General features: G+C 46.1%; 1 protein-coding gene across 2 annotated transcripts in view; it reads right to left on the bottom strand.

Moving 5' to 3' along the window:
- Positions 1-20,442, bottom strand: part of PNPLA7 (patatin like phospholipase domain containing 7) — a 134,105-nt gene that overhangs the window by 85,313 nt on the left and 28,350 nt on the right. For both annotated transcript variants that reach the window (XM_036394025.2, XM_036394027.2), the window contains exons 16-19: positions 16,382-16,459; positions 15,370-15,575; positions 9,369-9,500; positions 5,646-5,769 (exon numbers count right to left, since the gene is read on the bottom strand). In XM_036394025.2, the coding sequence (XP_036249918.1) occupies positions 5,646-5,769; positions 9,369-9,500; positions 15,370-15,575; positions 16,382-16,459 (540 nt within the window). The remainder of the gene's footprint in view (positions 1-5,645; positions 5,770-9,368; positions 9,501-15,369; positions 15,576-16,381; positions 16,460-20,442) is intronic.

Raw genomic sequence — 20,442 nt, 5'->3', positions numbered from 1 at the left:
CTCAGCCTCCTGTATTTCAGTTTTACTCCTTGTATATGTGTGGCCATAGGAGAGATTTGAAGTTTCATGCATGTTGTGCTGCCCTAAACCCAACATTACAGTCCAACCACCAGCAAAACCCCTGTCAGAAGCCACCTGAGACACCCACACCAAACACCCAACAAAACCATCACATTTCACCAGGCTGTTGAAAGAGGATCTGCAAGGGCAGTGCCCTGGGCAGGCTGCTCCTCTCTGAGTGAAGGATACCTGAACTTCCAGAACAGAAAAGAGAGAACAACCCATGATGAGCTGCTCAGATACTTCCTAGAAGGGAGAGATCCAATTCCTTTCAACTCAGCTCCACACAGAGTCCCAAAGCTGGCTGGAACTTTATCAGAGACCCTTCCCCACCCTCCACTGCTGACTCTTCTCCCAAAAATCCTTCCTGCCACCCCACTGCACTCTGCTCCCACCACTCAGAGCCATCCAAGCATTCTGGTGGTGATGACAAGGATCACTTTTATCTCTCTCTATCTCAGTGGCTTTTATTTAATGAGCTGCAAAAAGAAAAAAAAAAAAGGTTCTATCAAGGAAAACAAAAATTTTCAACAGCCTCGTGCATTTTCCAGGGTTGAAGGGGATGAATGCAATTTTAGCCTTTGCTGTTCCCAGCCAGCCCAGTTCCATGTGGCATCCCTCAAAATGGAAGGGAGAAAGGAGAAGGAGGCATGGGAAGTAAAAAGCTGTCCTGCAGGGGATCAGGATGTGTATCAAGAGTGAGCTGATAGCTGGAATTATCACAAGATTTCAGCTGGAAGCAGAAGGAGACACCCAATATCCTAAGGAATGTCAGCCCAATGCATGAAATCACCTGTCTGGAACCCAGCAGGTCACAATTTCCATCACTGTCTGTCATCAGAGCTCCCCATACTCTCAAAAAATAACATGGTCCAGCACACCAAGCCCTCTGCCATTTGAGTTTAACAAAAACACTCTCAAGATGGGCCTGGAAATCAGGACACAGCTTCTCATTTCATTCTGACACTAATTCAGTGGTGTAAATGTGAACTCATTCCTCAGGCTCCCTCTGCCTCCCTTTGGGGCTGGCAAATATTGGGGGTTTGCTGTTTGTGGGTTTCACTGGATGGTTTGGATTTTTTTGGCTTTGCTTTTGTTGGTTGTTTTAAATACAAGTTCATACCTAAGATGCTGCTAGGAAAATAATAATTTTTGGTAATATATTACCAAGAGAGAGAGAGAGGAAGAGACGAAAAGAGAACAATCCCTTGCAGGACCATTCTTGCAGCTCTGTTCCTGAACCTCACCCACCACCAATTCCCTCAACTGCAGTCTGTGCACAGTGTGCCTGAGGTGCCAATAATCTGAATCCACCTGAAACAGCTTTGTAGTATCTTACAGCTTCAGCAAATGCAGTAGTCATGGTTTGACAAAACCACAAAAACACAAGGAATTGGCAAAAAAAATTCACATGTTTAAAAAGGCAGAGCAAAGCAGCCTTAAAGTGGAGGGTGCAGTGACATTCAGCTGGCTTTGGAGCTGCCTGATAACATTAATACTGATAAAGAACACAAGCCTGACAAGTGTAATCCTGATAGTTCCCCTTGTGTGATTCCTTTGGGGATTACACAGCAATTAAAGATTTCTAACAGTGTTACATTTCCAAAGGACAATGCTCCAATCCCCTGAGGAAATCATAAGCCATTTACAGATTCTTCTTGGCTTTCAACTTTTTAGAGAGAAAAAAAGCCATGGACATTTAGCTGTCTTAATTAGATAAACAGCTTAACATCTGAAAATATTTAAAATGCCTTATTTCTAAGAATGTAAAAAATTATTTCCTACCCAGCAGGACCAGTGTGCTGCAGCACTGGCAGCTGAGGGTTCTTTTCTGCAATTTCTCCCTGTATTCCAAGAGTCAGAGCACAAATGCTTTTCTGCACTTGTTCAGCACTTTCTGCACTCAAAAGTCATGGTGTGCAGCCCTCCTGATAAGAGGGACTTTCTGGTTGCTGAAGAGAAGCAGAAAAGGTGCTGAATTAATCAAAACATGGCTGCAGCTTCCCCCCTCAGCAGGTGTTTTGGAAAGGTGACTGGTTTTGGGTCAGACCCTGCACACAACCGTGTCCTGGGAGGGGTTACCAGTAAACCCAGCTTACACCACCTAAAAACCCAGCTCTGGAAAATATCTGGAGTCAACTCTAAGACCTGTCTGGCACTCAGGCATCTCCCCAGCACCACAATCATCCTTCAGAACTCAATGAAGACAAAGGCGGCCTTGCATAAAGGCCTCATTGCATTGAAGGTTCCATCACCTTCGATGATGGAAGGGTGAGGCAGTGCACAAACAACTTCAATCCAGCAGCAGATTACTCTGAGGAATGGCTCTGATGGGTTTGTTGCCTTCTCCTCACCCACTGCTGTCCTCCCAACAGTACAAAAAGCAAAGAACACCCTACCTCAACACATGCTTGGAGCTGTGACCCTGTGCTCTGACAACCTGCCCTGCAGTTTGGAAGGAACCAGGGGATAATTGCCCCAGCCTCAGCAGCACTGCCAGGAACAACAGAACCTCAGAGCCTGGGCCAACACCTGCTATTGACAGGCACAAAAATCAAATTAAAGGGAATCCTCTCTCACACACAAAAAAGTGCTAATGAGATCAAGAGAGCAAGAGTAAAAACTACAATTTCCAGTGGTTAATCAAGATCAAAACCAAAGCAGCAACATCAAGAGAGACTAAGATAAGCATTTTAAACAAGTAGCTGGTGAAGAGAAGCCCTTCCACTCCATCAACACACAGATGTCTCCTCTGATATCCTCTGGGATCACTCAGGGCATGGCAGAAATTATAATAATATAAGAAACATGACCCTTTAGCTGGTAGATAAAATTGACATTTCAACATTTTTCCCTAAGTGCATCTACAGCAATGGACCACCAAATTAAAAAATTTCCCCTGCGTCAAATCTTAGTCTCTAGAAAGCAAGACTTATGTCAACTGTATTTCAGGGAGGGAATTATTTAACAGATTCATTATTGTCCTTTAAAAATTCCTTGGAAGCTTCTAAGCTGAGTTGTGACCAGATACAGTGATTGGAGCTGCCCATCAATAGGGCCAACAGCAGCCAGTGTCCGTCCAAAAAGTCTCCCTGAGAGTCAGGGTCCTTTTCCCCTGACAGAACTGTCCTTGTCAGCTCCTCAAGGAACTCCACAGGGAAGGAAACTTCAGTTTCTAATCTGCTCTTCTCCCCCTGCACTGACAGACCTCAGGAACAGATGCCATTGAGTCAGTGCAGGGAACAAAACAGTTTGAGCCACAAGTTGAGCCCCGGGAGCGCAGGCACACGCTTGAAAATGAACATCCTGTCTGAAATCCCTCATCCTGCACTGCTGTGCTCCTGCAAGCAGGAATGGCAGAGCCTCATCTCTTATGCAAATGACAGGTGGCATTTTAAAGTTCTGACACAGAGGCAGTAAACAAAAAGCCACCGACTACAAGACTCCCTGTTTGCTTGGTGCTCACAATTAGGGGTGACACGGGAGGGTCTCGGAGGCGTTCGGGGAGGAACAAAGCCACCAGTTCACCAAAAAACCAATTACCAACACCAACTGCTGCTTTCATTCCCTGCAAGCACCCAAAACCCCAATTATGTTAATGTCAGGAAAAAAAAATCCCAACCCTTCATCAGGTTTTTAAAGGTTTATAACAGATTCTGCAGAAGGGGATAAACAAAACTTTTTAAAAGCAAAAATATCGCTTTGCTAATGCCCTCTGAAATAATGCTGGCATTCTTCACAGATCCTCCCCCATGTTTGCAAAAGGCAGCCAGAGCATGGAGACACTTCCAACAAATGGCAGAGTGAGTCAGTGGGGCTGGGAGCTGTGGGCAGGAAGGAGATGACAACGTCCACAGAGTCACTGAAGTCTCCAACGTGATTCATGTCATAACGTGGATCCAAAACAGGGACTTGTGCTTTAGGCACAAACTGCACGGGTATTTCTGTATCTCTGCCTGGGCACTCACAGCAAACAAGGCCCTGCTACAGCAAACACAGCCCAGTCCTTCCACCAACCCCCCTCCTCCTTCCTGCCCAGAGAAACAGCTGGGCCAGCCTGGAAAAACCTGCACAGAGAGGTGGAGTTTAGGCCATTTCATAGAAACATTGAATTCTAAAAAAGCTTGGGTGGGAAAGGACCTTAAACCCCATCCAGTGCCACCCCTGCCATGGGCAGGGACACCTCCACTGTCCCAGGCTGCTTCATCCAACCTGGCCTTGGCATCTTCCAGGGATCCAGGAGCAGCCACAGCTTCTCTGGACACCCTGTGCCAGGGCCTGCCCACCCTCTGAGCGCCATATGCTGCCCTGTCACTCAAAAGTGCTCTCAGAAAGTAGAACAGGTCTGTTTTTAACCTGGGAACTCTGCAAAACTCCAGGAGCTCGACAGTGAAAAGCTGCAGAACATCACAGGCAGAGGAAAGCAGGAAAATGCCTGGATGTGACACTGACAATCCCTTCTTCAGACCCCAAAAAGCCTCACAGCATTGTGATTAGTCACAAAAGATGTCAGCTTTAGTTCCTGTCAAACCACATCATTTTACCTTTAATGAAGTATCCCAAAGAAAGAAAAAAAAAAAAAAAAACAAATAAAATTTGTGTTAGAAGCACATTCCAGCATGGGCTTGCTTCTCAAACAATCCCACTGAGTGTGGGAAGAGATCCCTAAATCCTGTGCACGAGGAAATATCAAATATGGGGCAAGCAGCAGTCCAGCCCAGCCCTGTCTCTGCTGGGAGCACCACCAGAACTGCCTCATGGACCACACAGACAAAATTTTGGATCAGGTCTCTAAGGGGAGCCTCAGACTCCTGCTTCCCCTTTATTCCTATAAAAAGGGATTTCTTCCCATAGAACTAATCCCAATTCACATGGCTTCAGAGCTATGCTAATTCTGCCTATAAACAGATACATTTTCAGTGCTTAGTTTTCAGCTCAGAAAGCAGAAAAGGGCCTGAACAACAAGCTCAGAACTTCAGAAATCTTCTGATTTTAAATATAAAAATCAAACAAGCAACGCATATTTATGACTCCTATTTCTGCTGTTAGGTCTGAGAAACAAAACTAGGTCTGAGGAACAAAAAATGAACATAAGAGAGAAATTAAATATGGATAAATACTACAATTTTGAAATGAACAGTTGCTTTAATAGCTATAATAATTATACACTCCCTGAAAAACCTGACAAAGCTTTGAAGTCAGCTCTGCTAACTCTGAGGAGGTTGGACCACTCACTTCCAGGGTGGGGCTCATCCAAACTGGCTCCTCCTATGGCACTGGATTTATTCAAATCCCCAGTTAGTGCACATTCCTGCAATTATTCCAGCCCTAATTTAACAGGCTGGAATAGGAAAGGGAGGAGACTAACCCATGGCACAGAGGAGCACTGGGCAGAACACAACTGTTTTTGGGGTTTATCTTTCTTTACAAACCCATTCGGCAACCACTATAAAAACTTCCCAGGCTGGAAGGAGTTTGCCAGATTTTCAACTCTGGAAGCCCCAAAGCTGCCTGAGGGATGGGAGCAGGAGTGAGTGTGTTTGGCATGGAGCAAACCCCATTTCCCAGGGACAGGCCCCTCTCACCACTCCAATGAGGTCCCCCCGGCCGTACTCCCCGGTCAGGTGCTTCTTGCCGTCGTCCATGCGCAGCACGGAGCGCAGGCGGCCGTTCAGCACAATGTACGTGCAGTCTGACTTGTCCCCCTGCCTGCAGGGAGAGCAACAACAACAACAGCCAGCATCAAGGAATGGCACAGTCTGAACAACAGCCAGCATCGAGGAATGGCACAGTCTGAACAACAGCCAGCATCGAGGAATGGCACAGTCTGAACAACAGCCAGCATCAAGGAATGGCACAGTCTGAACAACAGCCAGCATCGAGGAATGGCACAGTCTGAACAACAACCAGCATCGAGGAATGGCACAGTCTGAACAACAGCCAGCATCAAGGAATGGCACAGTCTGAACAACAGCCAGCATCGAGGAATGGCACAGTCTGAACAACAGCCAGCATCAAGGAATGGCACAGTCTGAACAACAGCCAGCATCAAGGAATGGCACAGTCTGAACAACAGCCAGCATCGAGGAATGGCACAGTCTGAACAAGAACCAGCATCAAGGAATGGCACAGTCTGAACAACAGCCAGCATCAAGGAATGGCACAGTCTGACTTGTGTCCCTGTAGGAGCGTCGGGGGGTAGGACGGTGGGGATGGATGGAGATGAGAGATCTCTGCAGCCAGGGCTGGAATTTGGGGTTTACTGCAAAGGGCCTGGGGGCAGGGCCCTGCTGGGAGCTGCCAGGCACAGCTCAGAGCAGGCCTGAGAGAAGAGAGGGGCAGAGAGGATGAGAGGGTGAGAGAGTAAAAGCGTAAGAGCTAAGAGGTTCCCATTACAATACAATAAATCTTCTTCTGTGTTGAATATTCTGATTCTCACTAACCAATCTAGTACAAGATACAAATCCTACAGCATTTCATACAGCCTATAAGAATCATTCCATTACCATCCTGTGCTACATTTTAAACCCTACAAACTCCTCTTTGGGCCCCTTCTGCCAAGCTGGCAGGGTCTGCTCTGACCCTTGGGCCTGTCTGCAAGCAGAGGGTGTTGTTCCATCACAAGGGGATCACCTTCAGCTGGCCACACCATTGTTTTCCAGTTGTTCAGTAACTGAGGGATCTCAAAGCTTGCTTTCATTTCAACCTCGCTTATAGTTTCCATATTCTCAAAATCTTTAGCAGGGCAATCATATTTATAAGGCTCTCCTGTTTCATCTTCCCCAACATCTCCCTGCCTGCAGGGACAACCAGCATCAAGGAATGGCACAGTCAGGCTGGTCCCCTGCCTGCAGGGAGAACAACCAACAACCAGCATCAAGGAATGGCACCACATTTCTCTTCACAGAGAAAAGGCACAATTCTTCCCAAGAATATTTCTGGGTTTCACATTCTCTGAACCTCAGAGAAAGGGAAAACAATTCCTACCTCATTTGCTGTGCCTGTGTTTGTGCAAAAGTAGAATGCAATGTGGAGATTGTTTACCCAGAGTGATGGTGTTTTGTTTCCTTGGCCTATCAGGGCTGTCCTAGGGTGATGTTATGATGTTTGTATCCCCATTCCTGTGTTCTGTTTATGCTGGATATCATCTTCTGTGCCTTCAAAAATGGCTCTGAAGAGCAAATATTTTGTTTTGGTTTTGCTCTCAGCCGCTCCCCCATGGCTGGTGGGACACACAGACAGGGCAGTGCATGGTGCTGCTTTTGCTTTTTGCTTTTGCTTTTTGCTTTTGCTCTCACTCTTGCTTCTGCTCATTAGTTAGTTTAGCTGAGCAGTCCGAATTTTCCCTGGACTGTTTCTCCTTTCCCTTTTTTGGACCTACTCGAACCTGCTCCGGACTGGGACCTGGCAAACACCGAGAGTTTGCCCCTTGTGGCTGCAGCAGCTGCCCCAGCACAGGAGGGACTGAGAGCAGAGTGACCATCCCCAGGAGAGACTTTCTGAATTTGTCATCATTTCAGAGCGGTGACAGAGTGGTGTCACCTGGTATTGTTCATTTTGTGTGCTGGGGGTGCTGTGCCTGGTAAATAAACAGGTTCTTTCCACTTCTCTCCAAGGAATCCTTCCCAAACCGGTTGGGGGGAGGAACTATGTAGGTTTGCTTTCTGGAGGGGCCCTTTGGAGGTTTTCTCCCAAATTTGCCCTAAACCAAGACAAGGGCCAAGCATGTGTGTGTGTTGGGACTCTCAGCTGACAGTCATGAGGTTCTGTGCAGTGTGTGCAGTGGAGTGCTTGGCAGATTCAGTTTAGATGTAATGTAATAAAGGGTAATATAATATAGAATAATATAGTATAATAAAGTAATGAATTAGCCTTCTGATAAGATGGAGTCAGATGAATCATTTCTCCCCACACAGGGGTCATCCTGTTTCGATAAAGGAAGAGTCCCTGCTCAGCAAATGCATCTGGAGGTTTTGGATAAGTTTGTGGTTTTTCTCTGCCTGGCGTGGAAGATGCAGGAAAGTGTTTAATTGATATTTAATGAGCAAATGAGAAACAGAGCAGTAACTTGTTAAAAGGTGACTGGAAATGTGTTTAATGTGTAAATGCATGGGCTGTGCACAGGGAGCTGAGATAAGGAGTGACAGGACACAGGGAATGGCTTCAAACTGAAAGAGAGTAGGTTTAGATGGGATATTGGGAATTGGGAATTGTTCCCTGGCAGGGTGGGCAGGCCCTGGCACAGGGTGCCCAGAGCAGCTGGGGCTGCCCCTGCATCCCTGGCAGTGCCCAAGGCCAGGCTGGACAGGGCTGGGAGCAGCCTGGGACAGTGGGAGGTGTCTCTGGAGGAGCTTTAAGGTCCTTTCCAACCCAGGCCAGTGTGGGGTTCCATGCCTGGCAGGGGATGACCAGGGTGTGAGCAGGCCCCAGGGACACCACAGGCTCACTGCTGCCTACTCAGGAGCTCATTCCCACTGCAAGGTCAACGTGGATGTGCAGAGGAATTCTGCAGGTCAAAGAGCAAGACCCCAGGTGGCTCCAGATTGGTGCACACACCTTTGTCTACCAAGAACTTTTCTGCTGGCACAATTAGGAGTGCTGCTGGGAATGTCACACTTCTGGTGGTGGAGTTCAAACAAATGCAAGGAATTCCAGAAAATTTTAACAAGATATTGACAGCTAGGAGTGTTGTGATGCACAGAGTAATCCAAAACTTCCATTGGCATTGGTGCTGCAGGTATGGTTATGAAAATTACAATTACACAGATCATGTTCTAATTAGACTGTTACTCTCCCAGCACTGCAGCAACCATATAACAGCTCAATTGCATCCTAGTACATATCCATAAAACTAAGTTTTTCCAAGGTAACTTTTGCCCCTTAAACACAAAATTCCTATTTTCAATTTACTGCTGAATAAGCCTAATTGAATTACCTTTGAGTTTTGCTGTTTTTTTCAGAAAGGCTGAAAACCTCTGAGCAATAGATCTTCATGCCCTCAACAATGCAGAAACCACCACCAGAACATGGAACTATGTCTTAATCAATTGTATCACTTAAAAAGCTTGCCAAAACAACAGAAAATATGAGGAATAGTATAAAATAATTTAGCAACATGTAGCGAGAAGAGATTGAAGCAATGTTGAAGGTACTGCAGAAAGAAAATAATCTCAAAATAGGCACACAAATAGACCAAATGGAATAGTTAATAAATACAGTCTGAAGTTCTCAATTTACACATCCCCAAGGAAGCACAGCTCATGAAGCAGGAAAATTTCAACAAACACATAATTTTGTCCACATCTCACCTGTAAACAGCTCGTCCAGCCTCCACCTCCATCCAGTCCAGGGCAAAGTCAATCTGCCTGACAAAGGGGGACATTCTCTTCACAACACTGTGGGCCACCCCCAGCACCACACTGGGCTGCTCCCTCATGATCCTGAGGAAAAACCAAAGAGTTACTGAACCTCCCCACAACAGGAACAGCTGCCCACAGGCACCACATCCCAGTGCAGCTGGGCAGGAATTCCCAGCCCTGCCACCACCACTCTCACCAGGCACTCTGACCAAACAGGGGCTGCCCAGCTTCCAGCCCAGCCCAAATGAAATGGCACTCAGAGCTGGCACTGTCCTAGGAGCAGGATGCCAGTCCTGCTGTCTGCCCCAATTCCCTCTCCCAGTGCAGCAGGAGGGACAGGAGCCATGTGAGCTCCTGTGTATGAGCCATCCTCCTCATTTTCCCCTCACGCAGGTCCCTCCTGACTCAGGAAAATGTTGATCCTGTCCTCAGGATCTTCCCTCCCTGCTGCTCTGCCCATCTCAGTCTCTTGCTCGTGCTCAGTTTCCCCCACATATCACATCAGAATCTTTTTATATGTAAAGTCTGAGGTGCTTAAAAATAAAACACCTGCTCTGCATTTCAAATATTCCCTTTTTCCTCTTGCAAAGACCACAAAGAGCTGAAATATCTTCTAATAAAGCTCTCAATCTTCACACTGAATGTTTTTAGTCATGCTTAAAAGTCTCTAATAATAAAGACACCATGTAATTCAGAATGTTCCTCAAACTAAAAAACTGAGAAGGTTGTGCCAGGACAACCTCAAACTCCACAGTGACTGTGAGGCCTAGCAAAAATCACTCTCACAGACACCTGGGAATTGCTCAGGAAAGTCTAATTTCTCCTTCTTTTTAGACTGAAGCTTACTTCACCCTGTCACTGTGGGAGTGAGCACTCAAATACCTCCTGAAGCACTCCCAGGGGAGAAGGGATCACACACATGTCAGGCTGTTCTGCCTGTTAGGGCAGCTTGTCTTTCCTGTGCAGCATCAAGGCCAGACTGCTAAAAAATAGTTATTTCACAAAAAAGAGCTAACATCTCACAAAGAAGTCGATTTCTGCCTGCAGCCCCAGCATGAGAAGTGCACACAGAAAGGTGAGGGAGGTGCATGAAACCTGCTCATGGACAAGCAGGGTCCTCCAAGCCCCAATGTCCAGCCTGGCCTTGGGCACTGCCAGGGATCCAGGGTGGGCACCCTGTGCCAGGGCCTGCCCACCCTCACAGGGAACAATTCCCAATTCCCAATATCCCATCCAGCCCTGCCCTCTGGCAGTGGGAGCCATTCCCTGGGTCCTGGCACTCCAGACCCCTGTAAATTGTCTCTCCATGTTTCTTGCCAGCCCCTCCAGGCCCTGCAAGGCCACACTGAGGTCCCCCCAAAGCTTCTCCTGTGCAGGTGAACAATCCCAGCTGTCCCAGCCTCTCCTCCCAGCAGAGCTGCTCCATCCTCTGATCCCCCTGGTGCCTCCTCTGGATCTCTGCAGCAGCTCCAGCTCCTGCCTGTGCTGGGCCAGGGCTGGGGCAGCTCTGCAGGTGGGGTCTCACCTGAGCACAGGGCACAGGGCACAATCCCCCCTGCCCTGCTGCCCTCGCTGGGCTCAGCCCAGGGCAGGGGCTCAGGGCTGGGGCAGCTCCAGCTCTCACCCCCAGCAGCCCCAGCTCCCTCTCAGGGCTGCTCCAGCTGCAGGAATGTCAGGAATGTCTAATTTCTCCTTCTTTTTAGACTGAAGATTACTTCACCCTTTACCTGAAACCTGAGGATCCTTGTTGAATTTTCTTCATCCATGTTCCCTTCACAAGGAAGGTGCCAGATTGGTAAGAAAATCTCCTTTTTGTGCTCTCTCTCAGCACAACTCATGTCAGCTGTGTATGTAACCTCACCCCTAAATAACTGAGGAAGAGAGAAAGGTGTGGAAGGAGCACTGCCACTCCTTGTTCCCTAACTGCATTACAGCTCTTGTGGACCACTGCAACCCTGCAGAATCACAGAAAGCCCAAGCAGAGATCCACAATCCAAGACTTTGACAACAAAAGCAGACTCCCCAGGAGCTCTGCACTGCCTGGATGGGGCACAGAACCTGCCCTGAAGTCTCTCCAACACCAGGACTCTTCCTCATCAGTGCCACTGCTGCAGCCAGAGCCCCAGAGCTGCCAGGGACTGTGGGACAGTGCAGCTCACAGGGAGCTTCCCATGGGTACTGCTCTCCTCACCCAGAGCTCCAATTCCTACTTCTGCAATAATGGAGCCTACAATTTCAGTCAGAAGCCCTGGAATTGAAAGAGCAGGGATCCACAGGCACATATTCCTATTTCATGTTGAATTCACCCCACTCATATGCCTGCACTTGAATGTCTACATGGTAAATTAAACTGAACACTTCCTCTTACATTTACAACACTTAAAGATCCAGCAGCAAACACCATTACCAAAAAGCAGGACAGCTTTTCTCTCCTGACCCTCTTCCCTGATCCTGATTTTTCTATGCCATCCCAACCAAGATACCAACAAACACATGGAAAACACCCAGCCCTATCCCCCTTGTCAGCAGATTCAAAAGTTAAATAAAGCCCCTAAAAAATCCTGGATGCTTTAGCTCATTGATTTTACTCCACATGCTTATTTAGCCCTCAAAGTCTCTTCCCACACAGGCTGTCTGCTGTCATCAATAAAAGCCATTTACTCTCTTCCTCCCTCATAATATATATCTTAATACTTAATGCATTCAAAATGCAAACTGACAGGCTTCTTTTATTTCCACCTGGAGTTCTCTCATGTCCCTCAGTTCCATGCACCTTCTACAAGAGAATTAACACAGAAGGTGAGACCCACCCTTATGCAGGAGAAGAAAAAAGAGGTTTTTCCCCCCATTATCAGCCCAGTTTCCTTCCTCACACATGGGCATTTACATCCCTGATCTTCTGTTTGGCACATGCCTGGTACTGGGAAAATGAAAATCCAAAGCTCTGCAATACAGAGGTTTCTGAAGGGACTTTGAGGATTCTTTACTAGAAAGCTCACCAAGTGTAACAATAAGGGCTAAGTAGTTTCTGTGAAAGTCTGGAGCTTCTGCAGATATTCTTGGGGATGTGGCTGCAATGGGATTTTCAGCTTAGCTGGCAAGACCAAATAAAAATCAAAGCTTTCCTGCTTCTCTGGCAAGTGCATTTGATTAAGCTTCCAAAGTGTGAAATTTACAGAAGCAGAAAATGTGAGAGAGCCACTGGTAGCACAGATCCTGAATTTATTCTCCCAGGAGATCCTGGTGACAACTTGATTCCTGTTTTCCAGGAGCTGCACACCGAGAGCACTGCAGGCACATTCCATGGAATCAGCCCTGGATTCAGCACCACCAGCTTGTGCCACCCCTGGGCCTGCACTCTGCACCTACAGCCAGCCATTGGCTCATGGCAGCAGCACAAAAAAGGCTCCTGCCCTGGAGTTTCAGGGGAAGGATTTAATCCAACACTCAATTCTCCACCCTGGGCTCCTTCCATTGCTGTGCTCTTTGCCTCATGATAACCACTGACCACTTTCTGCTTCACTCTCTCATTAATTATTGAGAAAAAACACAGAGTGTTCCAGGGCAGCACAAAGGAAAAGAGGAAACACGTGGGACAGGAAAAGAAGAATGGAATTTTGGAGAATAACAGGAGTTCTTGTCAAATTTCACCTAGTCTGTAAGTTAAGAGAAAAATGAACAAATTAAGAGAAAAATAATTCCTCTGAGATTCCAGGCAAAGAAGAAAGCTGAACATTGTGGAACTATGAACACAGAATTTACACTAAAATGGCAAAAGGTACTACATCCTATTTTATTAACGAGTTTTTCTTTCTCATAGAAGTCAAAGCAAAAATGAACCAGTGGAAGAAATCTGATGCTTTTCAAAGCCCTTCTCCAATGTCACTTTTAAATATGGGCCCAGAAGTGCCATAAAGCCTGGGCTTCAGGACAAATTGTGAAGATGAAATGCTGGAATGTCACAGAGCTTGTAAAATGGAGAGAACAGACAATAGACTTTGAAGGAGAAAAAGAAAGATTTGGAAAGGACCCCAAAATAATGATGAGGTGATAGATTGATGGGTCTTGATCCCTGACTGGTAAGGGGTTAATGGAAGCAGAAAGGTAATCTGGAATTAACAGGAGGTAATTCAGTTCTTGAGAGAGAAGAGAAATCTCAGGAAAATGAGCTTCAGTAAATGAGAGAGAATCCAGTCCTGAATAGCAAAAAAACAAGGAAAAAAAAAAAAAGAGGAATAGGTGGAATCTGCCTGGCTGGCTGAGACAACAAAATGAAATTTGAAGCCAGAAACAAGCAGGAAAACAACAGCAGGAAAAGACAGAGAGAAAAAGTGGCTGTTGAGAAGAAATAGCCTGGAACCACATGGAATGGCACAAGTGGGAAGCATCTCTCAGAAATTAGGCCAAAGAATTGACAACCACCTCAGAGCCTGGGAAAAACAGAGCTCATCAAGCAGCACCTGCTGAGCACAGCAGGTTCAGCTCCACAGCCTCTGCCTGGGGGGGAAAACCAAAATCCCACAGTGAGGATGCTGGGGTAGGGCTGGTCAGGAGTACAAACAACAACAATTATTTAGAAAGCAGGAAGTTGTGCAGAAATGGAGAGCACAGGGGCCTACAAACACAACCACCCCCAGAAGTGCCCTGTGTAACTCAGGACTCATGGAACATTCCAGAAGCTGGAAAAGGAGATTGTGCATTAGACACAAATGATGTGTGTGAACTAATTCTAACTCTAAATGACAAGATCACAGAATAAATCAAGGGCATTAATCATTGTTATTGGCAACAAGGCTAACCACAGCCATCATACTGCATTTTTAATTACCTGTATTCCCCTCTAAGAATTAAATCCCAAATCAGGTGCTACTTCCAAGGTCCAGGAAGGAACCTGTCCTGCAGAGGGGAATTATTCTCTAACCTGTTCTATTAGTGAGCATTAAAACCCCACAGTTACACCCACAACAATCACTCATAACACACTCAACTCCCTGGCTCTGTCTGGGAACAGAACTGGGGAGGTTTTCCAACAAAAAGGAATAATTAATCCAAGACAAAGGGCCTGGCAAAGCAGCAATTAACCAAGCAAAGTGCAGGCTCTGGGCAGATTTTTTTATTTGAATTATGAAGTATAAGAAACTTGGACCATAATTCCCACCCCACTGGGTTAAGTGCTCTATAGGCCTTGAACAAAGATTTTTTTCTAAGCCATTTAATATTGCCATGTTCCCTGAATTGCTCCTTGCTGGAGTTCAACCACCTGACAGAGGGACCACAGCTCACCCACACACCTGAACCCACCCCATAAAAACATGGTTTGCTGTGGGATGCACCTGCAGCAGCACAGACACCCAATACTGGGATTAAATCCATGGCATCATTAGAGTTGGAAAAGACCTCCAAGGTCATCAGGTCCAAGCTTTAATTGAATACCTCCAGGCCCACCAAACCTTATCACAAAGTGCCACATCTTGGATGTTCACACGTTTTTTTGGAACACCTCCAGGGACAGTGACTCCACACTGCCAGAGCAGCCTGTTCAGATGTCCAACCACTCTCCCAGTGAAGAAATTTTTCCAAAAATCCACCCTGAAGCTCCCCTGGTCATTTCCTCTGCTCCTGTCCCTGTTCCCTGGAGCAGAGCCTGACCTCCCCCAGCTGTCCCCTCCTGGCAGGAGCTGTGCAGAGCCACAAGGGCCCCCTGAGCCTCCTTTGCTCCAGGCTCAGCCCCTTCCCAGCTCCCTCAGCCTCTCCTGGGGCTCCAGCCCCTCCATGTCCTTCTTGCACTGAGTGGCCCAAAATTAACCCCAGGATTTGATGAGTGGCCCCTCAGCAGCACCCAGCACAGGGGGACAGTCACTACCCTGGTCCTTTGTTCAAAAAAGTAATAAAAATTCTAAAAAATACTTAAAAACCCCAGGTCCACGTATGTTTGAATGGCAGAACTCACTCATAGAAATGGGACTTGGAGATGGAGAGGAAGCTGCAGTCTCTGTTGGCCTTGATGGTGAAGATGAGGGGCTCCCCAGTGAGCACAGCCAGCTGGCCCACCAGCTCCCCAGGGTGGGTGATGAAGAGGCAGGTGTCCTCCTCAGAGTCAATCTTCCTCTGGTACACATGGAGCATCCCAGAGACCACAAAGCAAACATTGACATCCTGGAGCAAATGGGAGGGAAAAATAAAACAAAATAAAAAAAAGACCTCAATAAAAATCCCCTCCTCCCAGATTTTAAAAGCAATTATCCCAGTGACAGAGCCATCATGACCAATCTGTTTCCCAGAAAGCTCCCCTATAGCTTTTGAACAATTAGGTGGTAAAATAAGATACAATAGTGAATTATTAAAAGCAGGGTATGAATATTTAAGCAGGCACAATATTGAAAAATGCATTTCTCTTTGGGTGGTTATGAAAAATGAAGGCTGCATCTTGAGATATCAAGGAATAACAACAGAACTGGGAGAGGAGGAGATAATGGAGAATCACAGCTGCAGGATGAGGGGCATGGCAGGTCAGCAGAGCAGAGCCCAGCAGTGCAACTGGAGCTGCCCATCATCTGCTTTGCTTAAGCTCCTCTATTTACACAGGATTATTATAAATTAAGCTTGTTATATCCTAAACACACTTTGCTAACAACAAATAATGCTGGATTGCTTTTGAATGAGGGCTTTACTGCCACTGAGTGGCATCACAGAAACCCAAAGTGCAGAGTTGAGAGAAGGCTTCCCAGTCCTGAGGAAGGATGAGGGATGACCCCACAGCTTCCCACGAGGTCCATCAGAGCTGACAACACCCAGAGTCCCACCCTGGCTGTGCTGCAGCCCAGTCCTGGGAGCAGGAAGGCCCAGAGCTGGGGGGCTTCACCTCCAGAAGAGGTGGCTTGGGAGGGGACAGGTGGGAATGTTTTACTTCCATGAATGTGTATAAACACCTCCTGAAGGGGCACAGACTGAGCCAGACTCACCTGATCTCCCTGCCTGGACAGCACAGTGCCAGCAGTGACCTGGTGCAATGTCACTTTGCCATTCAGCAGTGCAGGATTCTGGAGAAGAAAGGGGTGGGAGGTTCAATTTACTGCTCTGTGCACAGGTAAAGGTCCCAGAATGTGAAGAACCACCCAAATAAAGCAAGTAAGAACAACAGTTAAGACTATGTTACAAGTACCTGAATCTCTTTAAAATATGGCACCTATTTTTATAATTCTCTACCCAACCAATATTTCTTCCAGAAGACAAAAAAAAAAAAGGTATTATCAATATAATTGATTTAATTGATCACAGTTGGATTCTTAAGGATTTTCTATTCATCAATTTCCCCCCCCAGACTCTTTAAAGGGGCTTTAATGAAAAGAGATCTGTATCAGCTGGCATGAAAACCATCAAACATCAAGTTACTTGCAAAGGAAGGTGAAACTAGAGGAGACTCTCTGTATCATGGAGTACCTGGACAGGATAATCCCACACTGGCTGTGTCCCAGGCCAGCCCTGGGCACACAGCTCAGCTGTGCTCCACCTGCAGAGCACATTTTCACACACATTGTACAACAAAAGCTTCCCCAAGCTCATCAACTCCTGTGCTCAGGCAGACTAAAGTGGGAATTCCACTCCCAACTGAAAAGCACACGGGAGGAAAGATCTTCCCAAAAGCCACCCTCAGTTAGGACCCCAATCCCCTGCAATGCCAAGGAGATGAGCTGGCTGAGCCTAAAACTTCCTAACATTGCTTTAATCACCACAACCCTGAGTGCAGAACAGACACCCAAACAGGAGAGAGTTTTTTTTCCATCTCCAAGAACTGCCCACACAATTTGGGTTCCTGTGTGCAGCCAGGATCAAACCCTAATGCTTCAGGCCACCTTTGCTTTGGCATAACCTTCACTCAAACCAGCAAATCACACAGTCACAGGCTGGTTTGGTTTCAAAGGGACCTTGAAGCTCATCCAGTCCAGGCAGGGACACCTCCCACTGTCCCAGGCTGCTCCAAGCCCCAGGGTCCAGCCTGGCCTGGGGCACTTCCACGGATCCAGGGGCAGCCCCAGCTGCTCTGGGCACCTGTGCCAGGGTCTCATCATGCTTCAAATAAAGAATTTCTTCCTAATATTTAATGTCAGCCTGTCCTCCCTGCAGCTTTAAGCCATTCCTCCTTGTCCTGTCACTCCATGCCCTCAGTCCCTCTCCAGCCTTCTATAAATCTTCAGAAATTCAACATTTTATCAGCACTGATAAAATGTTGAATTTCTGAAGGGGCTGGGGCAGAAAACAAGGCTCAGTTATGAGTGCACAGGTCAGGCTGAAGAGAGGCAGCTCAGCCCTGGCTCTCACAGCTTCCCTGGGTGCTTGGCTCTGCCTCAGAGGCAGAAGCACCAAAAGCTGCACTCTCAGAAGAACCAATTGAGCATAAGAGCAGAGCACAATGTGACCCCAGTCATCAACTCCATTCCAGCAGGAAACCAGCTCAGCTGAGATGTAAACACTCCACCAGTGTAATTGTTCTGCCAGGCTGGAATTTTTTCTATTTTGGGGTGAAAAGAAATAGTGCAAGTGAAATAATCACAATTATTCTTTACACCTACTGCTGATAAAAAGAACATATTTTCATCAAAAATAGTTTTATTAAAGCCAATCTGTTTCATGGGAACATATCCAATGCAGAGAACCTGACAAGCACCTGTCAAAATATTTCAGTTCAGCAATAGCAACTCAACTAATTTCTATAATGTTTTTTCTATATTTAGACATTTATGGTTGTATAGTATTATCTATTCTTAAAGCCCAAGTTGTAACTCTGGAAGTGCCTCTCAGCAGGGGAATTCAGGCTCCCCCATGAGCTCTACTTATCAAGAGCATTTTCAGGCTGCATCAGCTCAAAAAAAAAAAAAAATTGCTGCCAAGATTTTCTTCATGTCTAAGACTACTTAAGTACTGGGATAGATTGTACTCAGGGCTGTGAAAGCCTCAGCATTGGAGATCTTTAAGAGCAGCTCAGCCAAAAACCTGCCAGAAATGACTTAGCAGTATCTGATTGTGCCTCAGGCATGGGAGGGACTGAGTGACCTTGGAATCCTCCTTTGCTGGGCAATCACTGCCCCATGAAGCAAGAAAAGAAATGACAAATGGAATCCATCCTGCCTCTCTCACACGGGTGACACCAGCAAACCCAAATTCAGCACTGCACAGCTACAGGGTCTAGGCTAAAACCTGCACTGAGCCCCCAGCCAGGAGCTTTTAGGGAAAATAAAGGAAATAATTACCCCAAAAAGCTCCATTTCCCAGCAAGTTTCTTTCTTTGCAGGACTGTGATAAATGATTGCAGCAGGAAACTCAACAAAGTTGGTTACAATAGCAAATTTAAGAAGAAATAAAGATTATTTCTGGGTAACAAATTAGCAGGGGTTTATGGTAGGAAGTGAAAACACAAACCAGTTATAAACAATTTAAATAAAGCAATAATTTACTGAGACAAATAATATTTTTGTCAAAGTAAATTCCCTTGTAACTCACAAAGAAGAGATGCCCTGCAACACTGCCTAACCCTCCCCATCATAGATGAAGATAAAGCTGAAAACACAGAAAAATTGTAGGAGATTGAAAGCCATTCATGACAGAGATCCAAAGAATTCAAGTTACTTAAAACAAAAGAAAAAAAAGAAAATTTTAATTCTGAAGGGAGATGCCTAAAGGCTATTTGAAATAATGCCTCTCTTTCTAGAGACATTTATCCTCTCTCTCTGTCACATTAAAAAAAACCCAACTAAACAACCAAAAGAACCCCCAAAGCTACCATCTGTCATCAAAACATCTCAATTTTATTCACTCTGATTGGCTGCTCTGAAAAATGACAATTTAAAATGCTTCCATCTCATTTTTTAAGAGAAGATCTTACAAAAATTCATTTTTTTTCATGTAAGCAGAGCAGCATTGAACACAAATACTTTGTACACAGTAAGATTATTCTTGCATTGTCTGTAGAAGAATCAACTTTTGTATAACTACATGGGGAAAAAAATTGAGTTTTCAATTTCTGACATTTGGCCACATCCCAACAGATTCTAATTTGCTTGTGAAAAACGAAGCTGCTTGAAATTCCTACCTTATTTCACCAGTATTTAGATCTTTATGTTATAAATTCTGCCTATTAGGAGCTGCATTTTAAGGACACTGTTGAAATCAACTTTATCTCTGAACTGCTACTTGGTAATTACTGAGAAATTTATTCTAGACTAAAAGAAAAGTGCTGTAATCAAGAGCTTCAGTAATCTTGGCATTGTTGCTTATGATCTGATAGTTGGATCAAGAACAGAACAGATGAAGTCCTACTTTACTCCTTCTGCAACAATAATTTATTCTAAAATAGTCTGCAGCCTTTCATGAGGATATAAATGCCTGAAAAAACCTGAAAATGAACATAATGAGACAGGTAAGGCTCCTGCAGCCTGAGACACCTCAGATCAGAGAGGATGTGGAACAGGCACCTCCAGCCTCACAACTGGGAGCTGAAAGACCCTGACGGGCATTTTGAAGCTGCAAGGGGAATAATTTTGGAAGTCAGGAGGGAATGCTAAAATCTAGAAGGAAAATCTTTTAAATTCTAGCAAGTGCTGTTTGCTGACAGCTCTGAAGGCAGGGGGAGGTGCAGCAGCTGTGCCCAGCCCCTGGCAGCAGCAGCAGAGTGGAATTATTGCAGAGCAGGCTGGAACAAACCAGGGATGTCTGTGGCTGCCTGAGACAGATGCTGAGCTTTCCCAAACTGTCTGATTATCCACATGAACAGACACACCTCTGTAATGAAATGCAGCTGCAATGATGGAAACAATTTTCAATCCTTCTTACACCACCAAGGGGCTGAGCTCAGCAGGGATCAGGCACAGCCCCTGCCATGGGCACAGGACCCAGCTGGGAGATGCTGGGTTCCCAGTGCCCTGGGAAAGCACAGGGACAATTCCAAACCCAAACTCCCTGGGATGCAGTGCCACCAGGATTCATGGGTGCAGCAATCACCTGGACCTTTAGATAACTTCCCACACTC

This window comes from Molothrus ater, chromosome 20 (assembly GCF_012460135.2).
Source record: "Molothrus ater isolate BHLD 08-10-18 breed brown headed cowbird chromosome 20, BPBGC_Mater_1.1, whole genome shotgun sequence".
Lineage (NCBI taxonomy): Eukaryota > Metazoa > Chordata > Aves > Passeriformes > Icteridae > Molothrus > Molothrus ater.
The sequence above is the reverse complement of the archived record's forward strand: the minus strand, read 5'-3'. Positions and strand labels throughout refer to the sequence as shown.